Source organism: Taudactylus pleione, unplaced genomic scaffold, assembly GCF_031769625.1.
Source record: "Taudactylus pleione unplaced genomic scaffold, aTauple2 ptg000481l, whole genome shotgun sequence".
In the NCBI taxonomy this organism is placed as follows: Eukaryota; Metazoa; Chordata; class Amphibia; order Anura; family Myobatrachidae; genus Taudactylus; species Taudactylus pleione.
The window spans coordinates 2589205-2601755 of NW_028284883.1; the positions used below are offsets into that span (position 1 = coordinate 2589205).

General features: G+C 42.0%; 1 protein-coding gene across 2 annotated transcripts in view; it reads right to left on the reverse strand.

Annotated features, from left to right (window-relative positions):
• LOC148502848 (cytochrome P450 2G1-like) overlaps positions 1 to 12551 on the reverse strand; it is a 52134-nt gene that overhangs the window by 28783 nt on the left and 10800 nt on the right. For both annotated transcript variants that reach the window (XM_088449316.1, XM_088449315.1), the window contains 4 exons: positions 8345 to 8507; positions 6187 to 6336; positions 5513 to 5673; positions 1211 to 1387 (listed from right to left, as the gene is read on the reverse strand). In XM_088449316.1, the coding sequence (XP_088305442.1) occupies positions 1211 to 1387; positions 5513 to 5673; positions 6187 to 6336; positions 8345 to 8507 (651 nt within the window). The remainder of the gene's footprint in view (positions 1 to 1210; positions 1388 to 5512; positions 5674 to 6186; positions 6337 to 8344; positions 8508 to 12551) is intronic.

The following is a 12551-nucleotide window of genomic DNA, read 5'->3' on the forward strand; positions in this document are numbered from 1 at the left end:
CAACCTTTGATCCACTAATACTCAAAGTAGGGTATACTGGCTTGTTGAGCCCTTCCCTTGGTTTACTAGTTATCCATTGTTGTGCAGTGCGACAGTATCTACTGGCTACTAATAGGACTTGACAGATATTAATTAAAGGACCAGGGTATATAAATGAGAAGTTCCTCCCCACAAGAACCTGGTCCATGATATTATGAACTAAATGATGGTTGTACTGTGTTTATCTTCCTTATAATGCCCTTATGCAACTGGAGCCCAAAATAGTTTTATATGGTTATAGCCATGATTGTGGAGACAGATTCTTGGCTCCACCTGGTGACAGATTACCATATTGTATTGGCCCTCATAGCATACTTGCCAACTCTCCCTCATTGTCAGGGAGACTCCCTGAAATAGTAGCAATCTCCCTGTCTCCCTGAAGAGTCTAGCAATCTCCCTCATTTCATCCTTACCCCCATTATGAAGCTGTTATATTAAAAAACAGAGATATATACATTCAAATGTGATCATTAGTGTCATTTCCTTGCATTGGTTATTATAAGGCACAATGATCCCTATGAATTTCTGAAAAGTATCAGTGCGTTTTCATCAACAAACAGATCTTACTAACTGCTTTTAGGCTGAGTTTACATTTGGATGTAAGTCAGGTTTAGGACCCGCCTCTCAGATTTATCAGTACACGCCCATCACATGTAGGACACGCCTCTCAGATTTATCAGTACACGCCCACTGTAACACGCGCTCATAGGTGCTGCTTTCACAATCTCCCTGAAATGCTTTTTCAAAAGTAGGCAAGTATGCCTCATAGTCCCCACATGATTCACATACCACCTAGCCTGGTGACTACAGCAGATAGTAAAATATAGATAGTGTGATCCACTACTCTGGACCTAACATACCCCTTTTATATCCAGGGCTGTTAAAAGGGGATTATCTTTCAATATGTTCCCAATGATGCTAACCCCCTTTTTTGATTACACCAGATGCTCTTTATAGTACAGACAAACCCACTATTCTGCATGATTACTCAACCTACCTTCCTGTAACTAGTTTTGTGCATTGCAATATGCTTGCCCTTATGACTGGTTGCACTCTACTTTAGGATTATACCATTGATATCTGAAGCTAATATTCTTATTTTAGCCAAAATATCCAGACTTCAAAACTGCACAAAAAAGTGTTGACATTATAATAAAGAGTTTATAAACACCTGTTGCATTTTGATGATGAAGCAATCAATATAGTCTCTGGGTAAACTTGGGTCCACTGTTGCCTGGTTAATTTTCACTCTCTCGGATACAAATTCCAGCACTTTCTCAGTGACTGCATTGATTTTCTTGTGTGGTCCAGGAATATAGTCCATTATTGTAGGAAACATTGTCTGCATCTGAACAGAAAGAGTATACATGGCTTTGTACAATCCTTTACAGAGTTGACACTGAGCAGTAAATTTAGTAAGTATTGTGTTGGTCAGAGATTGCAATTACAGGTGTGTAAGGCAAACACGTGTGTCATGATTCTCTCAGCAAAACACAGGTGAATTAAAAAAAAAAAAAAGAAATAAATACACCATCGGCCAAACTTGCAAGGACTTCAACAGACAATAAAACAACTCAGGAATTTACCAAGAATCTAGATTATAATCACGGGTGTAAATTAAGCAAACTTAGGCCAAAATAGATTTTACAAATAAATCCCATCCTGAGCAGCTGTTCTGCACAGACATATACAGATCAGTGTGATATATGTGTGTTTTTGCCTGTTTTAAGCATAGAAAGTGTTGAAATAAAAAAAAATGCATGAGGTTGCCCCTGCCCGAGTATAACCAGCACGAGACTCTTTGAGCCGTTGCAGGTTTAAAAAATATGGGACACAAATTGTAGGGGTCCCACATATTTCATAAAACAGCACTAGGCTCTTGACCCTAGAGCTGTTTGTTAAAATATGGGAAAAAAATGGCATGGGGTCCCCCATATTTTTATGACCTGGCTTCACTAGCTGTGGTGTAAAACCACAGCCAGGGGACTGCTTAACAGGGTCCCCAGCCAAAGCATTCTCACTCCACACTACTCAGCACAGGCCAGGGATACAAGTGTGGGGTGAGATAAAGGGTTTACCCTCTTCAGGGTACACCAGGCCTGGGCTGAATTCCAGGGCTATGCTGAACACCCCTGGCTGGTGGGTTTTATAAACTAATATTGTTTTTTTCAGACGGTCTATAGGTCTCAGAATACATCCCCCGCATGCTGGCACTTGTGTTACTACAAGTACCAACTTAAGGGCCCACTGGTGCCTGTAGTTATCCAGTAAAAGAAATATAAAAAAATAAACACAGTACACACACACACTGTTGAAAGTAAAATTTTATTACAACACACACTATACTCACCTTGTCCCTGATGTTTGGTCCTTTTGACCAGTAGAATCCCACAGTTTGGAAAAAACAAATACCTCACCTCACCCTTGGAGCAGGTACATACTCTTCTCCAGTATCATCCCAGGCAATAAAAAATAACTGACCGAAAAATCGCGAGCCATATCGGACTGAAGATCTGTATGTGTATACACGTACTGCTGTTCCCCGCAAGGGACAGGATCCATGAGTTTTCCTGCACTTGTAGGGCCACCAGCCATTCAGCAGGTGCTACTGTAGTAAGTGGCTACTGATTGTCTGCCAGGCCACTTACAGCCAATCAGTAGCCAGGCGACTGATTAGCTAACAGACAGGTCAGTCAGCTCGGTGCTGGTTCATGATATACAGGGGACCCCTTGTTTTTTCAACCCCTGTATTTTGTGAACCAGCACCTGCTCAAAGAACCCTTTGCTGGTTATGCTCGGGAAGGGGGGGTGGTACCACACACCATTCTTGTTTTAAAATTTTAACATTTTCTTTGGGAAACAATGTGCAGGACATGGATATATACAATAGGCATATTTTGACCAAGTGAACTACAGATGTGCCCAGCTATATGGTTGCTGATCACTCTACAAACTTGCGCACACATTGTGCCATCCAAATACCCACAGCAACATATGCTACGGTACACTATGGCATGCACTGAGATCACGCTATGCAATCCTATGGAGGTGCGGGTGCAAATGCAGTGCATGTATCCGCTTGTGGGAGCACGCCTCACACCATGCGTGGCACAATATTCTGCTTACACGGCAACGATGTAGCTGGATACATCTGTATGTTTCTCTAAAATTAATTTGAAGGAGAACACACACTGGTGAAGATGTTAATATCTTATAGTTAGTAAAGGGACAAGCCTAGTAGATATGAATGAACAACATAAAAAGTTTCAATACCATCAGCAGTCACACTGAGGACTTGGATGCAGAGTGAATGACAGTGAGGGAGCATTTGTGGGAGGTAATGTGAGACGACTGCTATGTATATGCCTTCAAATTCATACACTGTGGTTAGGGCTCTGACAAATTACTATCATAATACATTCTGATTGACCATAAGGTTGCTCAGAACATCAATGCTGCAACCCATGTGTGACCGATGGTGCTTCCTTGTACACAAGTGTTGTGCTTGAGACACTGTTACTGGGTATGGAATCGCATACAGGATCTGCATCCACCTCTGAATTAGGTCCTGTGTGAGAACGCAGCCTCTCAGGTTGCTGAAATCATGGGCCTTTCTGAGGCACATCACAACTAATATTCAGGAGACATGACCAAAGCTGCATTCTCATACATATTGGCTCAACCAAAAAAATAGTTTCCTTTATTTTGAGTATGCGGCATGTGCAGCCTCTATGGGTTATGTACTCTACATTCCAAGCAAATAAGTGAGACACAACATTAAACCAAAATACTGTACAGTACGTGCCTGGCTCGAAAACTTCAATCTTGGGCCCAATTCAGACCCTAACGCAAGGAAGCGTTCGCTCGTAGCTGCCAATGGTTCACATTGTGTGCGAGCATATGCATCACAGTGCGCGAACTAGTCAGAGCGATCAGGAGGCGTACGCTCGCCAACCATAGACAGGCCGGCTGAATGAGTGATAGGAGAAGCTGTTTGTGGGTGGTAACAGGGGCAGGCCACAAGAAACAGGGGAGTGGAGGTGTGAATGCAGGCATGCCCGAGCATCTTAACGCTGTTTCAGAGGCGTGCATAATTAACAGGCAGCGTCATTATACACAGCACCTGGTTGAAATTTACACTGAAGTGTTTGCAGTGCTTGAGGTAGCGTACAGTCAACCTCAAGCGATGCGTTTGCCTCCAACAGTACCAAATGTACCGATGATTGCATACACTTCCTGGAGATGATGTGCACAAGTGGGCATTTTAAGACAGGCTGTTGGGCATCTGCATACACAAAGCGATCGCACTCTAAGACTTAGTGGGCATGCTTATGCCTAGCCTTGTGTCCGCCTGCCATGACGTCACTTAGCTGAATTTGCATACTCTGAGAATCAGCGTATGCATCTAGCGAGCAGGTCTGAATCGAGCTCTGAAGAAGACCTACATTATTTGCAGTACCAAGAATCTCCCTATATTCATCTGGGGTTGAGCTTTTAGCTTTGTGGCTCCGTCTCTATGGAACTCGTATCCCCCGCACAGTTTGATAGGATTCCACTCTAGAATCCTTAAAAAATAGACTCAAGGCTCACAAAACCCACGCATTTCACTATTGACTTTTTACTAATGTTTCTCTTTTCTGCTAACCCTGCTGTTCTGTTTGGGTCTACTATACTCATGTACTCTTCGGGTCAATATGACACGTATCATAAAATACACTTTTCATTAATATTCAAACAAGGGATATTCTCCAAACTTTTATTAGAGTAAAGAAACATTCAGATGAACAAACCAAATACAAACAAAAATTATGAACAAACTCGCAAACGGGTCGATGGTAACTCGCTACAAGGTGGGGCGGCTGTCGATGTTGATCGACAGATCGCCCCATTTTGTAGGCGGGTAGGGGGGGTGGCTGGACAAACGGGAGCATTCCCGAAGGAACGCCTGCCATTTGTGGGCGGCCATACTGATATCACTTGTGATGTTAGTAGTGGACTTCCTGCTCTATAAGAGCAGGAAGTCCACTTGGGCTTGCGAGACCTGAGACCCAACCACTAGGGTCTCCTCGAAAGCCCGATAGTCGCGATAATCGTCACCATCGCCTGGCCGCCCGCTAAAGCTGTGAGCGGCCTGGAGGATGGGTTAAACACTCACTCACTAGTATAATTTTAACCTGAACAGTACATTAGTACAAACTACTCATAACTTGAAATAAAAAAAAACATTTTATGTATTTTTTTCATCATAACAACTATTTGCCAAAAAAATAAGTAATAAAATATGGAAATCATAATTACATAAATAATGAACTGACACCAAAACAAATTTAGTTTTGGGTCAAATAGACCAGAACAGAACAGCAGGGTTAAGCTTATTTTGTATATTGTATTTTAATTGCAAATGTAAAGCACTTTGAGACCTATTAGGAGAAAAATGCTATATTATTATTATTGTTATTATTATTATTATTACCTGCCCGCAGGTGGAGCTCATCAGTCGGAAAGTCTCATTAGACAAGTTAAGCAACTTCAGAAACTTCATGTCTTCATATTCAAAGCGGCTCCCAAAGACAATGGAACATATAACATTGGAGACGGCTTGAACTAGAATATTCCTGGGGTCTGTAGACTTTTCTGTTAGTGAAATCTTTGGTAAGTGATTTAAATGATTTCACACATATAGCTAAGTACATATATATATATATATATATATATATATTATACACACACAGTATATATATGTATAAGTCTTACTGGGTAACTCTCTGTTAAACTTGAATTGCAATCTGAACTTTTACCTTTTACCACTGGGGCCCTCCTGCCACAATCACCCAATCACATGGCACCTTCCAACAATATTATGCACTAAGGCACAGGTCTCAATCTCGATCCTCAGGACCCCAAACAGTGCATGTTTTCCAGGTCTCCTTACAGATCACATGTGAAATAATTAGCTCCACCTGTGGATCTTTTAAAATATTTCAGTGATCAATGAATACACTTGCGCACTTGCTAGGTGACCTGCAAAATGTGAACTGTGTGGGGTCCTGAGGACCGTTTGAGAACCACTGCACTAGGGTCTATATTGGGCTCTTATGTAACTGTTTATTTTTATATATTTTTATGTTACTAAATAGTAACACCTACGTTTGTAGCTTCTGAGCTCCTCCACTAAGAACTGTGCTTCTTCCTTGATCCTTTCCTCAATGCTTCTCTTCCCCATGCCGAAATCCCTCAACGTGCTAAGTGAGAAGCGACGAAGTTGCTTCCAACGATCTCCATTGCTAAACACAACTCCTATAAAGTCAAGCATGTGACAAATTATTACAATGCATGAAATACTGTAAATCTTGTACAATATTAATTGCAATTATTTTTTATTCTAATTTTATTGCATTGACAAATTGGAAATTGTACAATTTAACCTCTTTTAAAGGCTACACACAGAATATAGTTCTGTACAGGCTGCAATGTGAGCATTTTATTAGAGTGCTAAAAGTCACAATATTGCTTTCTGTCATGTACATAGAGACAGAACTTCCAGAAGCAATGGAGTCACTGGCCTCCAGGTGCCTGCTATCAGGGGGGCACCGATAATTTAGTCTATAACTGCTGCCAGCGGTGGTTATAGATGGATCTGTTTGTGTGGTCCAGGGAGCTGCTGTTTTGTCTTCAGGCACCACCAGTGTTAGCTGGTGCAAAAATGTTTTTTTTGTTTATTGTAAGTCACAATAAACAAAAAAATTTGTATTGTACCAACTGCTGGTGGTGCCTGAAGAGATATACAATGCAGCAGTCGGAGGACCACAACATGTAGAGGAGCAGGCAGGGGCAGCCAGAAGACCCAGGAGAAGGTAAGTGGAGCTGGAAGAATGTGGGGACAGGAGCTGGAGATATACTGCAAGGCTGGCTGGAAAGACAGTGGTGGCTGACTAGAAAGACAGAGGGGGCTGGCAGGAGAGACAGAGGGGGCTGGCAGGAGAGACAGAGGGGGCTGGCAGGAAAGACAGAGGGGGCTGGCAGGAAAGACAGAGGGGAATAAATAGAGAAACAGAGAGGGGATGGCTGGAGAGACACTAGGGGTAAACTTACTAAAGTGAGAGTTTTAGAAGTGAATTTTAGAAGAGATGTTGCCCATAGCAATCAATCAGATTCTAGCTATTATCTTCTAGAAGGTGCTAGTTAAACAGTTAAGTAGAATCTGATTGGTTGCTATGGAAAACATCTCTTCTAAAACTCACTTCTAAAAACTGTCATTTTAGTAAATTTACCCCCATCAGTGCTGGCTGGAGAGACTCTGGGGGCTGGTTGGATAGATATGGTGGCTGACTGGAGCTAGAGGGTCACTGGGGGCCAGAATCTGCTGGGGGGTTGGCATCACCATCCATTTTGCTTCCTGGCACCTGGCATGAACTTACGCCCCTACATGTACGACATGACATTATGAGTTCATATGGCAAATAATGCCAATGGAGTAGAATATTTTGAGTGGATGGTGTTATATCAGTTGTGCTTTTGATTCATTTTTTTGGCATCCAGGGACAAGAATTTTAAAGAATGGTGAAGTGGACAAGTAGACGAGCATTGACAAATAAGCTTGAACAGATATGTCCTCATACACCAAACCTCAATACTCCATGCATCATGAGATGCCCAGTGCGATTGAGCCGCACCAAGCAGTGTACTGTAGCTTAGCTATTTTTATTTAAATGTGCATACTTTTTGCACTGCAGATGCAATGAAACACCACTCAATCTGTACCAGTGACTCTGGGCCACAAGTTCAATTGGACAGGAATTAGTTTTAAGTACAGTATGTACAAAGTCACAGATGAAGAACAATAGAAACAGAACTTGGCTTAAAAAAAGCTTCTACAGCTACATTGTAAAACTTTGTCTGCAGATTCAGACCTATTTGCACACAGATGTATAAGTGTTGCATATTAGATAATCAGTACAGTCTTGTTAAGTAGTTTTGTCACATCTGATTGTTTAAGTTGTGTGACTAAGACGAACATTCAAGAGAAAAAGACGCACAGCACAAGCCGAGTCACTTGGGACCTGGTGCACCAGCAAAGTAATCAGATGAGTTGGCTAGTAACATTTACTGCTGTAATTACAATTGAAGGAGAACCACACTACACTCATTACTAACCCCAGTCACTTAAAATAAGAACAATCCAAGGTGAACTTCCCCTCCATTTTAGCCTCCCCTGATTTTGATTACACTCACAATATACAAATAACATCACAAATCTAACTCTTAAAATGCCATCATACTGCAATAAGCTAGACAAATTTCCCACCAAATCCATCAGCGATACTGTCCATCGAAGGCATTCTCCCTCTGCCACTGAAATCCTTCCCTTGGTCAATGAGGGCCTCTTTCACTGCCATGTAGCCATTAAGGACAATCACTGGACGTTGTCCAAAGTAGACTGTGTACACGGGACCATACTGAGCCCCCATCTACGTAAAGAAAAGATTAGGGAGCTAAAGAGATGGAGCCTGTAGGATAGCAGTGAACATTGTGCTTTTCAGAATATCTAATTTAATTTTCAATGAATTAAATACCCATCCAGTGTATTGTGCATACTGAAGATGTGCTACACAATGGAATTGCAACTCCCAGTGTTCCTGCATAACTGGTACTGCAAATCTCAGTGTTCCCGAATAGTTGATACTGCTCCGCATCCCAGCAACCCTGCATAACTGATACTGCATGTCCCAGTATTCCTGAATAGCTGGTATTGCTCCGCAACCCAGCAACCCTGTATAACTGGTACTGCAAATCCCAGTGTTCCTGAATAGTTGGTACTGCTCCACATCCCAGCAATCCCGCAATAGCTGTACTGCTCAGCAGTCCAGCAATCCTAGTACTATACATAGTTTTGTCATTCTCCTGCAGCTCTCTACTGTATGAAGAAAAGCTATATCAAGCCACCTAACTTTCAGCCCAGCCTTTCACGTCCCACTCCCATGGCAACCTCAAGCCGGAATCCAGCAACAGATCCAGGCCTGACAGTAAGCACTGGCCAATGGATCTGGCAGGTAACCCGAGAATGAAATCTAATCTAATGCAACTCATTGCTCCCTCACCCAAGCCACCTGCTATTATCTGTGCACAAGATCTTGCTTCCTATTTCAAGGATAAAATTGATATCCTAAATGAAAATGTTATTCTCTTCCTCAGCTAGTGACCTACTCAATTCCCTACCTGAACCCTCTGGCACATTCTCTTCATTTGACCCCACAAATGAAGATGAAGTATCTACACTTTTCTCATCCTCCTACTCTATTACCTCTCCTCTAGATCCTATACCTTCACAAATCAGTAAAGCTCTGTCTCCTGTGCTCATCCCAACCCTAACTAAAATCTGTAATCTCTCTCCTTCTACTGGCATCTTTCCATCACTGTTCAAGCATGCAGTGATTACTCCCATTCTGAAAAAACAAAATTCTGACCCTAACACTTTCTCAAATTACCGTCCTATCTCCCAGCTCCCATGCCCCTCCAAGCTACTGGAGAGACTTGTCTATACCCGCCTCACACACTTTCTTAACACCCACAACTTATTGGACTCACTTCAGTCTGGCTTTCGTTCCCAGGACTCCACAGAGACAGCACTGACTAAGGTAGTAAATGATTTGGTCACTGCCAAGGCTAAAGGCCATTACTCACTCCTAATTCTTGTAGCTCTCTCTGCTGCTTTAGACACTGTTGACCACTCTCTTCTCGTACAAACATTACAATCCCTAGGTCTTAAGGACACAGCTCTTTCTTGGTTCTCTTCCTACCTATCTGATCGCTCTTTTTCTGTTCATTTTTCTGATTCTGCCTCCTCTTCGCTACCTATATCAGTTGGAGTACCGCAAGGCTCTGTCTTAGGTCCTTTGCTATTCTCAATCTATACCACCTCTCTTGGCAAACTAATCCACTCTTTTGGATTTCAGTACCATCTGTATGCGGATGATACTCAAATCTACCTATCCTCTCCAGATTTATCACCATCTGTATTGGTCCATGTCACTGAATGTCTTTCTGCCATTTCATCTTGGATGTCATCTCGCCACCTGAAACTTAATATTTCTAAAACAGAATTAATTATATTTCCACCGGCCAATAACAGTTACCAATCTGATCTCTTTATCACTGTTGATAACTCAACAATCCACCCCACCCCACAAGCTCGCTGCCTTGGTGTCATCCTTGATTCTGAACTGTCCTTTATTCCCCACATTGAATCTGTCTCAAAATCATGTTACATACATCTAAAGAACATATACAAAATTCAACCATATCTCACACAAGACACTGCAAAAACTCTTTATTTCCCGCATTGACTTTTGCAATAGTCTCCTTACTGGTCTTCCCAAAAACAGGCTATCGCCATTACAGGACTTTCTTCGGGCTGCACCCACTCTATGGAATGCCTTACCATGCACAATAAGACTTACCTCTAGTCTTCAATCCTTCAAGCTTTCCCTGAAAACTCACCTCTTCAGACAAGCTTCTCAGATTCCAGAACTGACCACATAACCTTCATAGTTTCCATGTCTTATTACATCCTCTCTCACAGTCCACACATAACCTCACATATTGTCTTTCTTTCACATACTCCTGACATTTGGCCGACATTCCTGTGTGACTGGATCATGCAGCCCACCAAGAAACTCTGCATTCTGGTCGGACCAAATTCCAATGTATAGCACCTATCCTTGTGTATCAATGCCTATTTCCCTATAGATTGTAAGCTTGCAAACAGGGCCCTCTTACCTCTATGTCTGTCTGTTATTACCCTGTTTTGTTCTATAAATGTTTCCAATTGTAAAGCGCAACGGAATATGCTGCGCTATATAAGAAACTGTTAATAAATAAAATAAATAAATAAAAATTGCTGCTCAGTTAAATGGATTAGAGGCATCACAGTGGCAACTTGTACAATGCTTGACAGATCTAGCTGCAAATCATGATAGTCTGCAATCGACTGTGGCATCTTCTCATTCATGCACTCACACTACTAAATGTTCAATTGGCCAACTCTGCAGTGGTTCTATTACATCTTCATCCTCGGTCAGGTTACCCACTCCTAGTAATTTTGATGGAATGCCTAAATTGTGCCAGGGTTTCCTCAATGTGATTTAAATTTTACTCTCAAAGCCTCCAGCTTTCCTACAGCCAAGATCAAGATGGCTTACAGTGTGTCACTTCTTACTGGACCTGCTTTGGTCTGGATTTCCTCGCTCTGGGAAAGGGCTTATCCTTTACTGGAGGATTACATTAAATTCATTGAAATGTTCAGGAAGATTTTTGATGAACCTGGTCGATCCTCATCAGTTTCCATGGAAGTCATAGGCATCCATCAGGATAAAAGAACTATAGGACAATACATTGTCCAATTCCAGACATTAGCTTCAGAGCTTAAATGGAACAAGGAGGCTTTGTTCGCTGCATTCTGTCATGGCCTTTCTGAAAGGATGAAAGATTAACTTGTATCCCTCGAAGTCCCTGCAGGTCAATCATTTTATAATCTCTTCTGATGAGTGACAGCAGTCGACAGTTTAACCTTTGTATGTATAATAAGGACTCTACTCATTTAGTGGAATTGTGTCCCAAATGTCCAGGAAGTGGAATCTCCTAGATTCAGGGGGGAAGAGAAGAGGTTAGGAGTATTAGTTACCTCTCCAAGTAAGACAAATCCAGTTATCCCAGTTAATCTCAAACCTGACTCTGGTCAGTTCTCAGTTTTGGCTCTTCTGGATTCCGGAACCGCAGATAGTTTAATTTCAGCCTGATTTGTAAGGAATAATCGAATCCCCACTGAGAAATTGCCTTAAGCCATCTCCTTATCAGCGGTGGATGGTAGTCTCATTCCCAATGGAACAATCAAAGCTAAGACCAAGCTGTTAAGGCTTCACATTGGTGCTCTACAGTCCAAGCATCTCTCTTTTCTTATCATTCCCAAGAGGTCTCATACTATTGTTCTTGGTCTTCTTGGTCTTGGTGGTGACAGCATCATTACCCTAACCTGGATTGGTCCTCAATGTGTATCCTAGCTTGGGGCAAAGACTGTCCTTCCTTGTGTCTTCAGAAGGTGGTACCCCTCCATTCTTCTGGCTCTATGACACTCCAGAAACTGCCTCCACAGTATCATCAGTTTCATGTATTCAGTAAAGGAGGTGCAGACAAATTACCTCCACACCGTGAATGGGACTTTCCTATAGACTTGATCCCTAAGACGACTCCACCCAGAGGTCATACTTACTGATTATCTCTTCCTGAGACCACTGCCATGTCTGAGTACATCAAGGAGAATCTGTCCAAGTGGTTTATTCACCCATCTTCTTCCCTTAAGGTGCAGGTCTCTTTTTTGTAAAAAAGAAAGACGGGGACTGAGGTATATATACTACAGTGGACTTAATAATATCACGGTAAAGAACCGTTATCCAATACCTCTGATCACATAATTATTTGACAGTGTAAAAGGAGCTAAAGTGTTCACCAAACTGGAC